At 56.1% G+C, this 18,553-nt stretch overlaps 2 protein-coding genes across 6 annotated transcripts; one reads left to right on the top strand and one right to left on the bottom strand.

The window, feature by feature from the left end:
- Positions 1 to 844: 844 nt before the first annotated feature.
- On the bottom strand, positions 845 to 3,826 carry LOC136401442 (lymphocyte antigen 6H-like). Of its 5 annotated transcripts, none has more exons than XM_066379695.1 (4): positions 3,473 to 3,826; positions 2,801 to 2,898; positions 1,998 to 2,147; positions 845 to 1,737 (listed from the first exon to the last, which is right to left on the bottom strand). In XM_066379695.1, exons 2-4 carry the CDS (start codon positions 2,865 to 2,867, stop codon positions 1,502 to 1,504), a joined length of 453 nt encoding a protein of 150 aa, XP_066235792.1. In that variant the 5' UTR covers positions 2,868 to 2,898; positions 3,473 to 3,826; the 3' UTR covers positions 845 to 1,501. The 5 variants fall into 5 exon arrangements, with proteins under 5 accessions (XP_066235792.1, XP_066235791.1, XP_066235793.1 ...); XM_066379694.1 differs by lacking the exon at positions 3,473 to 3,826 and adding an exon at positions 3,215 to 3,343; XM_066379696.1 differs by lacking the exon at positions 3,473 to 3,826 and adding an exon at positions 3,215 to 3,343 and having other exon boundaries at positions 2,801 to 2,928.
- Positions 3,827 to 15,216: 11,390 nt separating this feature from the next.
- GPIHBP1 (glycosylphosphatidylinositol anchored high density lipoprotein binding protein 1) lies at positions 15,217 to 17,888 on the top strand. Its single transcript, XM_066379677.1, has 4 exons — positions 15,217 to 15,635; positions 16,211 to 16,363; positions 17,265 to 17,378; positions 17,483 to 17,888. The coding sequence occupies exons 1-4, from the start codon at positions 15,512 to 15,514 to the stop codon at positions 17,740 to 17,742; spliced, it is 651 nt and encodes a 216-aa protein (XP_066235774.1). The 5' UTR covers positions 15,217 to 15,511; the 3' UTR covers positions 17,743 to 17,888.
- The last annotated feature ends 665 nt before the right edge of the window (positions 17,889 to 18,553 follow it).

Consider the following 18,553-nt stretch of genomic DNA (forward strand, 5'->3'; position numbering starts at 1 on the left):
CCCATCACAGGTGCCAGCTTCCAGCATCCCCAAACCCTCCAGCTTCTCCTCATGTGTCCCCTAAGCAAGTTGTCCTAGGTCACCACTGTGGTAGTAGCGCCACCCTACGGTCCCAAAGTACCAGACACAAGCCGTGGGTAGCACACTTTACTGAAGTTCACGTAGGGGCGGGACGGGGCACATCACAGAGCAGCAGGACAGACTTCAAACAAAGGGCAGACCACCTTCAGCCACGTGTCTCGGCCGTCTCCACCAGCAGGGCTGACACCAGTCTCCAGTGACCCTGCTCTCCTCTCCTGCTCACTTACCCGGCACCCCCAGATCCCTCTCCATGACTCATCAGAAGAGTCTGGGAAGGAGGTCAAGGCCAGTTCTTAATGGAACCATCGTCTTTTCCAAGGAGCCCGGGTCAGCCACACAGGGACAAGGAAGAACTGGACAAAGGCCCCAGAGTAAACCTGGAGTGGCCACCGTGTGTAAGCCTGGGCCACAGGACGAGCCACATAGACAGTGGGTGAGGGAGGTTGGGCTGGACTCAGGCACAGGGATGGGACCCCAGATCCACGGCTGGAGCAAGAAGGGCCAGGACTTACTTTCAGGGGTTTTCTCCTGCCTCCTCCCACCCCAAAGTGCCTCAGCCCATCCGTGCCATCCTCCACAGCCCCTGCTCAGAAAGCTGGCCCTCAGGACCCTGCCCATGGTGGTGCCCACCTCAGGGATGGAGCAGGGGGTTGTCTGGTTAAGAGGCAGAGCTCCAGTCCGGGTGTGTGCACGCCTAAGGTAGTGAGCATGTGAATACCAGCGTGGGTGTGGATGAAGGTGCCCCGCTCTGTGGGCACAGCAGGCTGTGTGTGTGCACGCCACTGCATTTGCGTGTGCTGGTGTGAGTCTGTGTGCACCCGTGTGTGGCTGGTGTCTGCAGTGAACACAAATGATTATAGGGTCTCACCCTCAGGCCCACCCAGTAACCTTGTTCATCTCAACTCTAATCCACCCCCACCCCATTGCTCCCAAGCCTCACCAGGCCCGAGGTCCCCCAGGCAGCCCAGCACCCACAGCGTCCGGAGCCCCCAGGCCTGCCTGCTCTTCCTCAGCCCCTCACTCCCAGCTCTGCCGGGAGCCCTCCCCCACAACACACACCCACACCCAGGCTCAGACCCAGGTCTCTAGACTCAGAAGTGACTGTATTTCTCTAGAAGATGCCCTCACAGCTAGGCTGCCGGGTTGGGACTGGCTCGGTTCCGCTCAGCTTCCCTTAAAGACCTGGAGGTCCCAGCCCTGGCCTTCACCCCACCCACCCGGCAACGCCGATGCCAATGCCTGTGTCCTGGAGTTGTCCTGCTGGCTGAAATTGGAAACTGGTGGAGAGACAGGGAGGGATGAGGACCACAGACCATGGAGCCAGACCAAGTCTGCCCTAGCCCCAGCCAAGCCAGGCTGAGGAAGGGGCAGCCACAGGCCCCAGGGACAAGGTCAGAAACCCTTCAGGAAGGAGAAGACCTCAGGGCCCAGCCCGGAGGAGGATGGGCCCCAGGCTGAGCAGGAGCCCCCCAGCCAGGGTCCAGGGGCTGCCTCCCGCCCTGGACACCCCGTTGCACAAATCTTTGTCACAGCACTCCACGTCTATTTTTAAGATCCCAGAATTAATGAAGCCCATCAGGTAATCTGAGAAAAAATGCCGCTTAATGAAGTCACAGGATGAGGCACACATCCTATTCACGGAATGGTCCTTCCTGTCTGGAGAAGAGGAAGGGAGCCTGAAATTGGAGCCCCAGGTAGGCCCTCTCTGCCTTGCGCCCCGCCCCGCCCTGGGATCCAGCCCAGGCCCTGGTTCAGAACCCCAGAACAGCAGAGCTAAAGCTCCCAGCCCACCCACGTTGTCCCCAATGACATGGAGGGCCCAGGGCCAGACAGGCTGCTGTTCGCTGTCACATAGCAAGCCACAGAGGTTGAGACCACCCCCCAAAACTCCCTACCGCGCTCAGGTGCTGGCTTACTGCTGCTGGATAACTGTTCCCCGGTTGGCGGCTTGCTGTTGGGGTCAGTGATGCGGACGCTGGCACACACCGTGTCGGTGGGCAGGCACTTCTTTGGGGTGCAGTGGCTGTCATTGGTCGGTGTACACTCCTGGCACCACAGACCATCAGCTAGACAGACCGGAGACACAGGAGGACTGGAGAAGCGCAGGCCAGGCCAGCCCCTGCATCCTCCCCACCTGCTTGCTGCAGGCTCTGCTGGGAGAACCATTGGGCTGGGGAAGGCTGGGCACCCCCTGGCCGGCAGTGACCAGGCCAGACTGGCACCAGGAAGAACCTGTGTCACTTCCCAGTAGTTTACAGGGAGGATCCCACAACTGGGACTCTGGATGCCCCGAGGCCCCCTCCCTGGCCCCATGCACGAGTATACCCGCACACACAGCTACCTCACACCTAAGGTGCCCCCCTGCACACGCTGACCTCCTCACACACTCCCCCTACCCCTCCCAAGGCACAGTTCGTTCGTTTGTTCCAAGCTTCCAAGGACCAAACTGGACTTGACAGGCGGCCTGCTGGGGCTCTTAATGGAGCACAGAACCTCTGCATTGAACCAGGGGCATGGTGCAGGAACAGCCGAGGAAGCCCCTCAGTCCCCTCAGGAGTAGGGAGGGACCCACGTGGCTGGAGGTGGAGCAGCACCAGCCAGGGAGAGGGCGTCTGGGGTCGCAGGAGTCCAGTAGGGAGTGTGGTCCAGAGGATGGTGACCCACAGCCCAGCTCTCCCAGGGACGTGGCCCACCCTGGGAGAGCTGCCCCGGGACTCACCAGGCTCAGAGCACAGCAGAGCCGCCAGCAGCACCAGACCGAGGCCCTTCATGATCTCAGGCAGCATGTTCCAGGCAGACCTGGCGAAGGCGCGGGAGCTGTGGACAAGGGTCGTCTGGGGCTCAGGCCTGGCTGGGAGAAGCCTCGGTCAGCAGACACAGCTCCTGACCCGGCCGAAGAACCCTCTCTTTTTCTGGCCTCCAAATACAACCTCCTCCCGGGAAGCCACGGCAGGGGTCGTCCCTAAGCTCGAAGAAGCCCACCCCCAGACCATCCCCCGGAGCGCCCACCATCACAGCCTCCCTTCCAGCTAGAGCAGGTCTGCGCTCCCGGCACGGTGGCAGGGTGGCAGGCCGAGATGCACCCACCGCGCGCGCCCGAGGCCGAGATGCACCCACCGCGCGCGCCCGACACCTGTGGGATGAGGAGGGACGGCGCGTCTTCTCCCTGGGGAGCGGTGGGTGCGTCGGGAAAGGAGAGGGCAGGGCAAGGAGCGGGGGAACCGTCCCTGCTGCTGGAGGGAGGGGCTCACACCGCGTCTCCGCCCCGCACCCCTGGGCTGGGGTGCCGGGGACCCCGCGCGGAGCCCTCCGCGTTCGCCTCTCCCTCCCTCGCGTCAGCGCTCAGCGCGGATCCGAGCGTGGAGCGCGGGCCAGGGCTTAGGGGGCTCACTTAGGTCTCGAGGGTGTCGGCGCTCCGATGCTCCGGGAGGCGCGGGGCGCTGTGTCCTTCCGTCCCCCTGCGGACCGGAACGCGGGCGCAGTCCCGTCTTTCGGGGAACGCAGCCGCAGAAGCAGACCCCGCACGGGGGGCGGGGGCGCGCAGGGAGGCGCGCGGGGACCTCCGCGGAGGAGGAGGTGGCGGGAGGCGCGCGGGGACCTCCGCGGAGGAGGAGGTGGCGGGAGGCGCGCGGGGACCTCCGCGGCGCCGGGGTCCGAGCCGGGTCGCTCCCCCCGGCCGTCCCGGGCCGTCCCGGGCCCCGCGCTCGTCCCCGTCCAGTTCCCGCTCGCTCCACCGTCCCCACCTCCCCCTACCCGGGCGCGGGCAGGATCCCCTCCCCCTCTGCTGGCTGAGATCCTCGTGCAGTTTTTCGCAAGAACGTTTACTGAGGAAGTGAAGCTCACACAGACGCAGAGGGGGAGGGACGGAGCCGGCGAAGGTGATGGTGCAGGTCCTGGTTCACAGACTCGCAGCCCTGGGTCCCCTCCCCTCCCCATTCCCATCCAAGGTTCCGACTGTTCGGGGCTGCTCTGCCCTGAGCACCCTGGCGACCCCGACTAGCACAGCCGCCCCAGGGGACTGCCGTCTCCAACCACACCCACACCTGGAGGGCAAGTCCCACACCTTGGGCAAGAGGACACCAAGGCCCTCCGCCGGTCGCGGGGGCTGCTGCTGTCGCACCTTTGTCTCTCGCCTCCCCCACCCCCACCGCCAAGCTTTTGACGTCCCCTGTGCCTGGTATGTGTCTTTGTTGGGCGCTGAATAAACCGCAGCCCTGGTGCAAAAGTGTGGTCGTTCCTTTTGTCCTGCCCTCATTTGTCCTGCAAATATTTATGGGGTACCCACTGTTGGCCTAGCGCTGCCCTAGGGCTGGGACAACAAGATGAGAAGAGGGTTTCTGCCCCCTCCACCCCGAATCTTACATTAGACAAATGATGATCACTGATAGGTCGTTGTGAGATGTGTGAATGATAGCGTTCATTGAGGCCCGTACTGTGTGTTCTAAACCCTTGATAGATGTGATCTCACTACACAGCCTCACAACATTCCTGATATTGTCATCAGTCCCGTGCTGTAGATGAGGAAACCACAGCAGGGAAGAGGTTGAGTTCTCTGCCCAAGGTCACACAATGACACGTGACCAGGGCCACAGCTGAGGGGAGAGCCTATAAGCACTTGGCTCCAAAACCTGTATCCCTCACCGTTCTCCTGCTGTTCGGAAGGAGCGAGGGCAAAGAACCAGGTGGACAGGCAACCCTGACTCCCCGGCTGGGGCTCCCACAGAGCCCACAGAACTCAAATATTAGCCCAAAGTAAAAAACTAGCAAACATCCTAAGGAAATGAGCCTCCAGAAGCAGTGACGAGTGATATTTAACCCCCCACTAACTTTCTAAATTGGAGGTATCAGATATAGACTATTAAAACCTATTTGTTTTACAGGTTTAAGATATATAAAGGAAGAAATACTATAAAAACTGACCATGGCTCTAGCTGGAGAGCTCGGTTGGGTAGAGACTTGTTCCAAGATACAAAGATTGTGGGTTTGGTGCCCGGTCTGGGCACATGTGGGAACAGATTGATGTTTCTCTCTCTCTCTCTCTCTCTCTCTAAAATAAATAAATAAATATATTTTTAAATTGACGATACTTACCTGAAAAAAACAGGACCTCTAAGAATGAAAAACTTTTCATCAAAATTAAAAGGTCAGCAGAAACCTTGAAAAAATTATGCTAAGTGAAAATAAAATTAATATAGAAGTTTACAATCAACAGTGCAAATGCTGTAGAAAATTTTACCTAAAACCTATGTACTCTTATTATTGATTAATGTCATCCCATTAAATTTAATTTTTTGTTGTTGTTTTTTGTGACAGAGAAACAGAGAGAGGGACAGATAGGGACAGGAAGGAAGAGATATGAGAAGCATCAATTCTTCATTGCAGCACCTTAGTTGTTCATTGACTGCTTTCTCAAATGTGCCTTACCAAGGGGCTTCAGCAGAACAAGTGACCCCTTGCTCAAGCCAGTGACCTTGGGCTCAAGCCAGCAACCATGGGGTCATGTCTATGATCACACACTCAAGCCAGCAACCCCACACTCAAGGTGATGAGCCTGCACTCAAACCAGATGAGCTTGCACTCAAGCCAGCGACCTTGGGGTTTCAAACCTGGGTCCTCTGCATCCCAGTCCAACGCTCTATCAACTGCACCACCGCCTGGGTCAGGTTAAATTTAATTTCTAAATAAAAAACTCTTAAAAATAAATAAAAACAGAAGAAGAAGCATATGTTGCCTGGCCTGTGGTGGTGCAATGATTAGAGCATCAACCTGGAACGCTGAGGTCACTGGTTGAAACCCTAGGCTTGCCTGACCAGGCTATGGCCCAGTGAATAGAGCATCAGACTGGGATGCCAAGGACCCAGGTTTGAGACCCCAAGGTCGCCAGCTTGAGCGGGGGCTCATCTGGTTTGAGCAAAAGCTCACCAGCTTGGATCCAAAGGTCGCTGGCTCCAGCAAGGGGTTACTCAGTCCACTGAAGGCCCACGGTCAAGGCACATATGAGAAAGCAATCAGTGAACAACTAAGGTGTCGCAATGAAAAACTGATGATTGATGCTTCTCATCTCTCTGCGTTCCTGTCTGTCTGTCCCTGTCTATCCCTCTCTCTGACTCTGTAAAAACAAAACACAACAAAACAAAAACCAACCTTAGGCTTGCCCAGTCAAGGCACATACAACAAGCAAGCAATGAACAACTAAAGTGAAACAATTATGAGTTGATACTTCTCACTTCCCTGCCTCCCCTCTCTGTAAAATCAATAAATAAAATCTTTTAAAAAGAAAAAAAAAGAAGAAGAAGATATTGTATGGCTTCTTTTATATGAAATGTCCAGAATAGAAACATCTAAAAGAGACAGAAAGTAAACTAGTAGCTGCCTGGGACTGAGAGGGAAAAAGAATGGGTAGTTCTGCTAGTGGTCAATGGTCGGCAAACTCATCAGTCAGCAGAGCCAAATATCAACAGTACAACGATTGAAATTTCTTTTGAGAGCCAAAGTTTTTAAACTTAAACTATATAGATAGGTACATTCCTTATCGAGGTAGCGCCTGCACGTGGTATTTTGTGGAAAGGCCACACTCCAGGGGCCAAAGAGCCGCATGTGGTTCGCTAGCTGCAGTTTGCTGACCAGGGGTCAAGGGGATACCTTTCAAGCGATAAGAATATTCTAAAAATAGTGATGATGGTTGCATAAGTCTGTGCACAGACTAAAAACCACTGAGTTGTATACTTTAAAAGTGTGAATTTTACAGTACATGGATTATACTTTAATAAAGCAGCTGTAAAAAAAAAACTTAGCAAATGTGTTAGGCATCAAATTAGATACAGCTGAAGAAGGAATTTGTGAACGAGAATATTAAAGACATTATCAATAATGTAGCACAAGGACCGTGGCTGGTGGTGCAGTGGGTAAAGTGTCATCCCAGAATGCCAAGGTCACCAGTTCAATTCCGGGGTCACTGGCTCAATCCTGGAGTGTCAGTTCAATCCCAAAAGTGCCAGCTCACTCCCAAGGGTGCTGGTTCAACCCTGAGATCACCAGCCCTGTCAGGGCACATATGAGAAGCAATCAATGGTGTGCACAGCTAAGAGGAACAACAAATGATGCTTCTTTATCTCTCTTCCTCTCTTAAAAAAAATGTAGCACAAGGGATAAAGAGATAAAAATAGAAAAAAGAAGTTAAAAGCCCTGGCCAGTTGGCTCCGTGGATAGAGGGTCAGCCTGGCATGCAGATTTCCAGGTTCAATTCCCATTCAGGGCACACATGAGAAGTGACCATCTGCTTCTCTTCCCCTCCATCTTTCCTTCTCTCCCTCTCAGACACTGAGAATAGCTCCGTTGATTCAAGCATGAGCCCCAGACGGGGTTGCCCAGTGGATCCCAGTTGGGGCACATGCAAGAGTCTGTCTCTCTAGCTCCCTTCTTCTCACTTAAAAAAAGAAAAAGAAAAAAGAAGTTAAAACACAAAAGAGAGTGTGCCAAAAGCTAATATAAGTCTGGATAAAGCCCCAAAGGACAGAGAGTTAATATTTGAAGAGATTTTTTCCTGAGAATATTCCAGAACTGATGAAAGATAAGTATTTACAGAGTAGCACAATGTATACTCAATAAAATAAACAAAAAGAAAATTCACACTTAGGTGCAAAATTAATGAAACTGCAAATCACCAGAGATTTTTTAAAAAGTTTAAATCAGCCAGAAAGGAAGGGAGATCAACTCAAGGAACAGCAGCGGGGCTGAGAGCAGAATCTCACAGCGACAGTGAAAGCCAAAGGATGGTGAAATAGTATCTTTAAAGTGCTTGAAAGAAAATAACGGAGATCGACATTGACGTCAGTGGACTCTGAGTGAAGCAGATTGACCTCCATGGTACGGGTGGGCTTCAGCCAATCAGCTGAAGGCCTGAATTTTGTGGAAAGGCCACACTCCAGGGGCCAAAGAGCCACATGTGGCTCGCGAGCTGGGTGACTATATAGCCATGGAACAAAAGACCAAAAGACTGACTTTCCCTGAGCAAGAGGGAATGCTGCCAGCAAATGACCTTCGAACTTGAACTGAATTATTGGCTCCTCTTGACTCTCCTACCTGCTGACCTACCCTGCAGATTTTGAGTTTGCTAACCTTTGTATCCACGTGAGCCAATTCTTTAAAATAAATGTGTGTGTGTGTGTGTGTGTGTGTGTGTGTGTGTGTGATGTCTGTCTGTGGCCACAACACTTCTTATTCCCATTTCTGCAGACATCACTGATCTCTGACCTTGAAACCATTCCCAAGTTCTCTTTACTTTGTTCAAGACACTGTGAGGCAATAAATGCTGCTGTTTTAAGCCCTTAAATTTGGGGGGGTAATTTGTTATGCAGCAAAAAACAAGACAGGTGTGTGGGGCCTGGTTGAGAATGATTGGGGCAGTGGAAGCAGAGGACAGATATCCAAAGAGTCATGTTTAAGACGGTGAAGCCAGGCCCTGGGAAACGCAGCTCTGGGCCTGCTCCCCATGGAGCAGAGACCTGAGCTCTCCTACGCGAGGCTTGGTTGCCGGGGAAACAGAGATTCCAATCCTGTTTCCAAGCTACTCTGCCTTCTTCCCAATGTTTATGGGTCAGTTTCATCCTATCAGGATTTTGCAAACAAGAATAACAATCCTGCATGATTAAGAAGAGAAAGGGCTCTCTTTAAGGGGATAAGAGCAGAACAAGTGACTGGCCCTGGCCCCTTCGGTCTGAACAGCTCCTGGCCTTTGACCTCCCTCTGCCCAGCCTGACCTTGCCCATATGCCCAGATCCTGGCGAGGGGGCGGATGGATCTTGTCCTGTTAGGTGATCCCGGCAAGTGCCCCTGGGCGACCCTCTAGCCATGGCCCATGTCTGATCTTGTGCACAGCCCTCTGAATCAGGCCCTGGTGGGGAAAAGGGCTAGGTTGGGGTCATGGAGAGATGGACAGTTGAGCTCCCTCCCTAGTATTTTTGTGGTGACACTATCAGAATCCCTCTATGCCTTCAAGATTGTGGATGCAGCTGCTGACCGTTATAAGGAGGGTTGTTTCCCAAAAGACCGACTGCCTGGCATACTGAGAGGGCCAGCCAAGGGTCAACAGCAACACCCCGTTGTTCCCACAGTGCATTTCCCGAGGGGCCGCTGCCCTCTGAGATGGAGAGCACCCCTGACCTCCAGGGGCCCCCAGGATAGTAGGGGGACAGGATGAGTTCTGGGCTGAATGGTGGCCCCCAAAGAGGTGTTCGTACCCTACTACCCAGACCTGTGGTTGTGACCTTATTTGAGGAAAGGGTTAAGGTAAGGATTAAGGTGAATGGATTAAGCCTTAGTCATTAAGGTAAGGATGTGGAGATGAAGCCACCCCAGTGTCCTTATAAGAGAAAAGACAGGCAGCCCCGTGGCTCAGACACAGGGCGCGGCATGTGCAGACGAGACTGGCGATGTGTGGCCGCAGCCGAGGACAGTCTCCTGCACCACGAAGGGCAGGAAGGGCTCTCCCAGAGAGCTTTTTTGTTGCTTTCAGCCACCAAGTTTATGATTTGTTGCAACCCCTGGGACGGGAAGTGGGACGTGGGTGGGAGGAGCCCCAGATGCTGGCCGGCTTGCAGGGCGCTGCAGAGAAGGGTGTGTGATGCCAGGGAGCAGAAGTCACCCAAGGTAGAGAATTCTGGGGAAGAAAGGTGAGGAGGAACAGACTGGTGTCTGCTGGGAGCAGAGGAACCTTCTTCATGATAACGGGCACACCAGGGAGGGGCAGGCAGGGTCGTGGTCAGTGCTGGTGGAAGGGCATCTCCTCATACGGTCCAGGCTGTCACCCAAGGACGGAACAAGTGAGAAGAGGGCCTAAAGAGACTGCTAGACTACAGGGAGAAATAAGCCGGCCACAGCCTGCGGGAGGGCTGCAGGGCATCTACCGACCCTCTGCCTTCGAACTTTGACCCTCTGCCTTTGACCTTCGACCCTCTGCCTTTGACCCTTGGAGGCTTGAAGCCAGTTAGCAAGGTCTGCAATTTTCCGGGAGCTGTAGAGAAGGGTGGAGTGGGGTTGAGAGTATTGTTCACCAGGAAAAGAAGGGCTGAGGTGGGAGGGGATGGGCAGTGAGGGACACTGGACGAGGTGTCTCCTGAGATCCCTGATGGCAGGTAGGAGGGTGGACAGCAGGGACCTCCCCTCCCCCTCCTTCTAACTCTTAGGAAACACAGAAGCATCTTACAGGGTTCCTGTCATCCACCTCCCAACTTCACCCCTGAGGACTGAGGTTTGGAGGCAGAGAGGCGGGTGGCCAAGAGGGGCTGTGCTGGTGTGACCACTGGAGGGGCTGGCGAGGTGGAGCAGAGGGAAAGGGCCTTGGAAGTGAGGAGGTCAAGGACCCTAGAGCCCACCATGGCTGGGGAGCAGAGTGGAACACCTTGAACCCACTGGACTCATGTTCCTAGCCAAGGGGAGTGACCAGGACAGCAGGGACATGGTGACCTGGAGCGGAGCTGGTGGCAGATGAGTAAACATCACACGGCCCAGGCTGTCACCCAAGGACGGAACAAGTGAGAAGAGGGCCTAAAGAGACTGCTAGACTCCCGGGAGAAATAAGCCGGCCACCGCCTGTGGGAGGGCTGCAGGGCACCTGCCGACCCTCTGCCTTTTGGGGGTTTAAGGTAGTGGGCAGGAAGGGTGTCTCCTCAGAGCAAACAATGGCAGCACATAACAAATATTTTAACAATTTTATCAGCAACTGTATTACCTGCAAAAGGATGACAGGTCTTCCTGGAAAGACAAACTGTCCTGGAAAGAAAGCCAAGTGTGTGCTTGGGGGCAAAAATGATTACTCAGATAAAGAAGGTCACTTCACCACAAGAAATTCCGTTCTGCAGGGAGCTGCCATCTTTAAATGCAGACATTAGAAGAGGTGGCTGAAAGTTCCTTAGCTACGCATCCATCACACGAAGTTAGAGAGAGAAGTATGAATCTAAAGAAAGAAGGAAGGAAATAAAGGCAATTGCAGCAATTAGTGAAATAGAAAACATTTATGATAGAGAGCGTGGTGGAAGCTGGAAGCTGGCTCTTTGCACCTTACAGTGGGCCCCTTGATTGACTGAAGGAACTGGAGGTCCTGGGAGATTGGACTTGGGGTGAGTTTGGGTCAGCTACTCAGTATTGGTATCAAGGACCCATTTCTTTCCATCTCTCTTCTCTGTTTTCAGTCCTATCAACTTCATCCCAAACCTAGCTTCTTAAGGAGCTGCCACCTGGCTCCTGGCTGCCCAGAACTCAGGTGGCAGAGTTAGGCTTCTCTTTCCACGATGGAAGGCACTTCCCAAAGATCCCGGAAGCCCTCACCATAGGGCTCTGCACACCACTGGCCCCGGGAGTGTTAGGAGCCCATTAAACCTGTAGGTGAGATAGGGAGGTGCCAGCCCTGGTCTCAGACCTCCCCCTTCCCAAAGCCGACATCCCCGGGGGTGGGTCACCAAAAGGAGGAGGAGGATGGGCGTTTGAGAGACAACTTCAGTGCTGGCGTTTACCCAAAGGAGACGAAAACTGATGCCCACACAGCAACCTGCACACGGATGTTCAGAGCAGTTTTATTCGTAATCGTCAACACTGGAAACAACCAAGATGTCCTTCAGCAGGTGAGGGAGAAACATAAGCTGTGGTCCATCCAGACAATGGAATATGATTCAGTGCTATAAAAAAAAGAGAGAAGGCCCTGGCCGCTGGCTCAGCAGTAGAGCGTCGGCCTGGTGTGCGGGGGACCCGGGTTCAATTCCCGGCCAGAGCACATAGGAGAAGCGCCCATTTGCTTCTCCACCCCCCACCCCCCTCCTTCCTCTCTGTCTCTCTCTTCCCCTCCCGCAGCCAAGGCTCCATTGGAGCAAAGATGGCCCGGGCGCTGGGGATGGCTCCTTGGCCTCTGCCCCAGGCGCTAGAGTGGCTCTGGTCGCGGCAGAGCGAAGCCCCGGAGGGGCAGAGCATCGCCCCCTGGTGGGCAGAGCGTCACCCCTGGTGGGCGTGCCGGGTGGATCCCGGTCGGGCGCATGCGGGAGTCTGTCTGACTGTCTCTCCCCGTTTCCAGCTTCAGAAAAATACAAAAAAAAAAAAAAAAAAAGAGAGAGAGAGAGAGCTATCAAGCCGTGTGGCTTGGAGGAAACTTAAATGCCTATTACCAAGTAGAGAAGCCAGTCTGAAGAGGAAACATACTATATGATTCCAATTACACGACTTCCCAGATACGGCAACACTCCAGACACAGCAGTAGCAGCAGCAGTGGCCAGCGGCTGGGGAGGATGGACAGGTGAGCACAGAGGACTTTCAGGGCAACGAAAACACTCTGTATGATACTGGGATAATGCACACGTGGCATTGCACATTTCTCCAAACCCATACTATGTACACACCAAGAGTGCCCCCGATGCACACTGCGGGCTTGGGGTAGCCACAATGTGTCAGTGTGGGCTCATCAGTTGTAACAAAGGTTCCACTCCCGCAGGGATGTCAATCAGGAATGAGCTCTTCATGGGGGGTGTATATAGGAAATATCTGTATCTTCCTCTTAATTTTTCTCTAAAATCGTCTCTTTTTTTTTTTAATTGAAAAACTGGAGAAAAAAAATCAACACTAGCCTGGGCATCTGGGAGAAGGGCAGCTCTGAGCTGGGTACACCTCTCCTGGACACTGAGTCTCTCTCCATAAAAGGGGGGCTGGCATGATCCCACATGTGACGTCCACCAGCTCTAACACCCTAGAACTTCAGACATGCTTTCACCCAGCAAGCAGCCACCGCCGCCCCTCCGTACGTGCCCTGCGTTAGCCCAGCTCCGCACCTCTGTGTTTTCTGCCTTGATTCCCTGACGCCCTGGGTGTGGTCACCCTGAAGCTGCATTCTCTCCCGCACCCACAAGTTCCACTGGGGCCAGACCCAGTGGCCAGTGGGGACACAGACACGGTCAAGGAAGGCTGCCCCCAGGCAGTTCCAGCCTGCTTGGAGACACAGGAGGTCCGCAGTTCTCCCCAGCTCAGTGTGGGGACCCACAAGCTGGGGGTCAGGCCATGAGGCACAGGAGGACCAGGCCGAGCAGGAGAAGAGGAGAACAGGCCTTTGGGTGTCAGCGGAAGGGTCTGTCTAGCTCAGAGGACAGGACTTGTAGGGGCCGGAGGTCGAGTCTGGTCTGGACCCTCACCAGCCACAGGGCTGCAGCCTTTGGACCAAGGCCAAGACCTCAGCCCCTGGGTTGAAACTTGCAAGGTGCTGCCCAGTGGCCAGCTCCCTGGCAGCCCGCCCATGCTGCCTGTCACACAAGAGAGCAGAGGTGAGTGTGGCCCGGAGTGTCTGGGGATAGCCCAAATATCCTGCCAGCTCTGAAGAAGGGGCCCAGTGGGCAGCCAGGAGGCCTGCGGCTGCAGCCCTGAATGGTGCACAGAGCGCAGTCTCCAGAACGGAACACGGAGCCCATTTCCTCCCTTTTCACATAGAAAGCAGCACGTGTGTGCACGCCCCGGCCCTGGCTTCATCCACGAAATATTTTTCTGGCTCAGGACATGAGCTTCTTCCTTCCTCTCCATGGCTGCACAGAATCCCTGCATAGTCGGTTTGAGTTATTTTAACGTCAGTCAGGGAGATTGATATCTAATGAGATAAAGTAAAGGACACACATGACATGCCCTTCTTGCGCAGCAGCTGGAGCTCCAGACAGCTGGGGGGAGGGGGCTGGCCCACCGCCCCTCAGTGGGGTAGGGTTAGTGGGTGGGGAGGATGTGGAGCCCCAGCCGGCCTCTGGGTGCTCTGACCTGCCTTCCTGCATGGAAAGCCCGGGATTGGGGTGGCAGAGAAGATGGAGCACCCGGGAATCAGCTCAGCCTGGCACGGGAGATGTTGCCACCAGGAAGATGGGGAGGGAGTTTGGGTAGAAAATTAAAGAAAGAGGGGGCTTTTCAAGAGTTTATTATTATTATTATTTTAATGTGAGAGACTCAACTGGGTTTACGTGCAGAAGGAGAGGACCCGGTCCAAAACCTAAAAATGGACTTGCCCTGCAATCCAGCAAGTCCACTTCTGGGTCCACGCCCAACAGGACCAGAGCAGGGACTTGAAGAGATGTCACACACCCATGTTCACAACAGCCAAGAGGGTGGAAGCAACCCCAGTGCCCACCAACAGATGGATGAGTGGACAATGAGGTCCAGCCGTACCACGACTTATTATTATTGGGCCTTAAGCAGGGGGGAAACCCTGACACCTGCTACAGCATGGATAAGCCTCAAGGAGACCCTCGGTGCAATACGCCCATCCCTGAAAGGGTGATCCTGCGCGACTCCACTTGTGTAAGGCCCCTCGAGCAGCCAGATTCAGAGACAGAAGGTGGAGCAGTGGTCACCGGGGGGCTGGGGAATCGGTGTCCAGCTGGGGCAGAGATGGCAAAGCCCCGGAGAGGACGGTGGTGACGGTCAGGCAACAGTGTGACTGTGCGTCGGGCCACTGAACTGGACACAGAAAAAAGTGGTTAAGATGGCAAACTGTATATTATGTACATTTTATCACAATTTTTAAAGATTGGGCAGAAATGCCCTGGCCGGATAGCTCGGTTGGCTAACGCTAGAGCATCATCCAAAAGCACAGAGGTTGCCAGTTCAATCCCCAGTCAGGGCACATACAGGAACAAATTGATGTTCCTGTCTCTCTCTCTCTCACTCGCTCTCTCCCTTCCTCTCTCTAAAAGTCGGTAAGAATAAACTTTATAAAATGGAGAACTTGTTTGTTCCCCTGCCGTTAAAAGAAAACGGGGGGGGGGGGTGAACCGGGAAGTGGAAGCAGGCGGCAGTCAGGCCTCTCCCATTGTACTGAGGGTCATGGGTGAGCAGGGGGCGACAGGTTCACCCTGGACCACCGAGCAGTGAGAGACCCCCCTGGGCAGGTCAGGGAAGGGTAGGGTCTGGGGTGGGCAGCAGTGGGAAGGCCATCCCCAAGGAGGTAACAGCTGAGCAGGGTGAGCTCGTGGTGAGGGCGTGAGGAGGGCATAGTGAGGGTAGTTGGAAGGACGTTTATTGTGTTTTTATTTAAAATACTCTCAAAGAGACCATGAAATGTCAGTGAGCTGACTCGGGGCTGAGGGTGTCTTGTCAGTGTTCTGCGGCTGGAGGGCCCATGATACCAAGTTCCTGTGGCTGCAGGGCCTGGACCCACGTCCTGCGGCGTCCAGACACAGGACAGTGTTGTCAGGGGCTGACCCAGCCCTGAGCCAGGCTCACAGGCCACCCTGCAGAGCTGGGGTATGGAGGCCAATGAGTCAGACCAGGGCAGAGCAGCACAGGTGGACAGGACTCCCTAAGCGAATCGCAGTGACTTCCCGTCCCCGGTCCCTGAAGTCCAGGAGGGAAACTGTCCAATTGTTTGAGGCTGGAGCTGGGGAGGAGGCAGGGCCCAGGGGCTTCCAGGAAGTACCCAGCCATGCTCTTTGTCACACTTCCCACAGATCCAGGGACCCAGCAGGACAGAGCGCAGACCCACGGCCCCTGCAGGATGAAGACGCTCATGGCTCTCCTGCTCGCCCTGCTGTTGTGCAGGCAGCCAGGTACCCAGGGCAAGGGGCAACCCTGCAGCAATGGGGCGACCACATAGTCGGGCCCCAGGCACCCCCAGTCTGAGGACAAAACATGGCTTGGGAAGAGAGGGGGTTAAGCTGGACTCTGAGGCCAGAGGGAGATGGACAGGGGCTGTCCTGGGCTCCCACAGGTCTCCAAGTCTCCACGGCCTCAGCCCCAGCTAGTCCTTGAGGGGCGTGGGTTCCCCTCCTCTCAGGCCGACTGTCTTTCTGAAACGCAAGCTTCGGGGTTCCCTCTTCTCTCCCAGCCTCAGTTTCCTTTTCTGTACAATGGGCAGGCCACTCTGTGGGTGGGGGGCAGGGCAGCTGCCGTAAAGGGCCAGCCACAGCAACGGACGCTGTGAGGACAGTGCCCGGCCACACTCGGGTGAGAAGGCCGGGGCAGATGGACACCCAGGGACCTCACCAGCTTCCACGGCGGGTGGGGGGAGGGGGGAGGGCTGGGGAAAGGGTAGATCTAGGGGTGGGGGGCTTGGCACCGGGCTCCGAGCGTGTGTCCTCTGTACCCGAGGAGTGGAGGTTTACAGGCGTCCCTGCGTGGCCAGGGAGAGGGCAGGTGCAGGACAACCAGGACAATGACAATGACTTGGGGCTGGAGGAGGAAGAGGAGGACGACGACGAGTACGACAAGGAAGACGAGGAGGAGGAGGAGGACGAGGACGAGGAGGCCGGCATGACGGCGGGCAGCAGGGACAGAGGTACCCGTCCACCTGACCCCGGCTGCAGGCGCCCACTTTGCTCTTCCAGCATTTGTTGTGGGTGCTCCTGAGTGCCAGGCTGGGTGGGGCTGCTGGCGGGACGCGGATGGACAGACAGGTGCAGGCCACCCGTGAGCCTGCCTTCTAGCAGGCTGGGGGAGGGGGCAGGAGGGGGCCTGGCACTCAGCATGCCCCTCACCCCTCCTGTCACCCTCAACTGCCACCCAGAGTAGGGAGGCTAGAGGAGCCCAAGTGAGGAGGGCGGTGGTGCTGGAGCAGAGAGGTTGAGCCCGAGTTCACCAAGCAGAGATGGGAGCAACGGAGCCCCAGGATGGAGAGGCCAGTGGATGCACAGGCCCTGGGTGTTGATTCTGACCAGAAAGACATGAGCAGTCTGGCCCCAGGAGGGCAGGACAGGGAGGGGAAGGTGGGACGACCCTGAGGCGAGGGCTTGGACAGGCTCCTGCAGGAGGCAGGGAGCCAGACCAAGGCTTAGAACAGAGCACACAGTCAGCAATACCCCCACACACCCTTCATCCTGACACACAACCCCAGATGGCTGGGGTCCACTGCTCCCATGTGCAGTGTGAAAGCCGAGGACATCTCTAGCACCCAGCCCACCCCTGCCCCTACAGCCCTGTGTGCCCCGTCCCTCCACATCCCCCCCAGCATGTCCATCCCTACACCCAGCACCACCCTCTTTGCTTCCCGGTGGGCTCTTCCAGCCCAGGCCTTGGCCAGTGTGGGCGCTGCTGGTCAGTCATCAGGAGGGCGGCAGGGAGGCTCCCAGGGCTCGCTCTGCGGGGGACCAGCTGGGGACGGGAAGGGGATGGGAACTGGGAGGAGGCCTGGAGGGGAAGAGGCTGGACTGGCGAGCTGTGGGCTTGGGGACCCTTCCCAGGGCTGCAGTGCTATTCCTGCCAGAGCCTGCACAAGGGGGAGCGCTGCAACAGGACGCAGAGATGCCCCCTCGGCCACTCATTCTGCAAGACCATCATCTCTCAAGGGGAGACTGGTGAGTGGCCACACTGGCGCCTGTCAGGCACACGGCCCTCGAGGGGCCTCGTCCTGTCCCTGACGTCCAGCGTGATTCACCCTTTCTCCACCACCTCCCCCCAGAGTCGGGTCCTCTGACCACCTTCGCGGTGTGGTGTGCGGATACATGTGAACCTGTCACCAGGAATGTAGGAGGGACCCAGGTGACCATGACCTGCTGCCAGACCAGCCTCTGCAACATCCCACCCTGGCAAGGCCAGCTGGGTGGTGGAGCAAGAGGCCCCCAGGGCAGCAGGGCAGGAGGCCCCCAGGGTGGCCCTGAGACTGTGCTCACCACCCTCCTGCTCAGCCTCCTCCCCAGCCTCGGGGCAATAGGGTGCTGAGGGGGGCTGGCCCCTCTTCACTCCAGCCCTGCTCTTCCCTGGCACCCCGTCCAGGGCCGGCACCTTGTGCCCTGCCATCCTTTCCTGCCGCCCCCACCCACCCCGCCAGCTTTGGAGAATAAATGTGAGGCACCAGCCCCGGCTCCTCCCAGCCTGTCTGCACTTCCTCAGTTTCCCTGCCTGGTATCCTTCCCTCCTCTCCCACTGTCTGTGCCCGATGGGTGATCAGCACATGGGCCTCAGCCACTCACTACACGCCTGGGACCCCACCCCGCTCTCTCCCCAGCTTCCTGCCGCCATACCCGTGTCTGCTTCCCAACCCACCTCAGGGGAGGCTTTGAGAGGGAGGCTGCAGGGGCTGGGGTGGGGTTGGGGTGCAGAGAATAAAGGAGGGCTGGGAGAGGAGAAGAAATGGGGAGACAGGAGGGGGGGCTGAGGTGGGACTTTCCAGACAGCAGCTCATGCTTGGTGGGCGTACATTGAGGACAGCGGGGGCAAGGAGGGGGGTAGCATGCCAAGAGGGGCTGGGAACAGGCCTGTGGGTCCCTGAGAAGAGGTGCAGGGCAGGAGAGCCCAGCCCCGCCTGGGCCAGGGGGTGGCGTGGTCCCTGTGTTACCAGTATCTGCCCTGGCTGAGCTGTGCTGTCTGCTGCACACTTAGCCTTCTTGACTGCACCAAGCTGCTTTCTTTCTTTCTTTTTTTTTTTTTTTGTATTTTTCCAAAGCTGGAAATGGGAGAGACAGTCAGACAGACTCCCGCATGCGCCCGACCGGGATCCACCCGGCACGCCCACCAGGGGGCGATGCTCTGC

Source organism: Saccopteryx leptura, chromosome 3 (assembly GCF_036850995.1).
Source record: "Saccopteryx leptura isolate mSacLep1 chromosome 3, mSacLep1_pri_phased_curated, whole genome shotgun sequence".
NCBI classification, from domain to species: Eukaryota; Metazoa; Chordata; class Mammalia; order Chiroptera; family Emballonuridae; genus Saccopteryx; species Saccopteryx leptura.

What these genes read in the sequence shown, in the direction of transcription:
- GPIHBP1 (XM_066379677.1), top strand. Translation starts at nt 15,512, where the DNA reads ATGCTCTTTGTCACACTTCCCACAGATCCAGGGACCCAGCAGGACAGA. An exon ending in GGCGGGCAGCAGGGACAGAG is followed by an intron (nt 16,364 to 17,264) that starts GTACCCGTCCAC and finishes GACCCTTCCCAG; the next exon opens with GGCTGCAGTGCTATTCCTGC. An exon ending in CATCTCTCAAGGGGAGACTG is followed by an intron (nt 17,379 to 17,482) that starts GTGAGTGGCCAC and finishes ACCTCCCCCCAG; the next exon opens with AGTCGGGTCCTCTGACCACC.
- LOC136401442 (XM_066379695.1), bottom strand. Translation starts at nt 2,867, where the DNA reads ATGCTGCCTGAGATCATGAAGGGCCTCGGTCTGGTGCTGCTGGCGGCT. An exon ending in TCTGCTGTGCTCTGAGCCTG is followed by an intron (nt 2,148 to 2,800) that starts GTGAGTCCCGGG and finishes CGGTCTGTCTAG; the next exon opens with CTGATGGTCTGTGGTGCCAG. An exon ending in GGAACAGTTATCCAGCAGCA is followed by an intron (nt 1,738 to 1,997) that starts GTAAGCCAGCAC and finishes CCTCTTCTCCAG; the next exon opens with ACAGGAAGGACCATTCCGTG.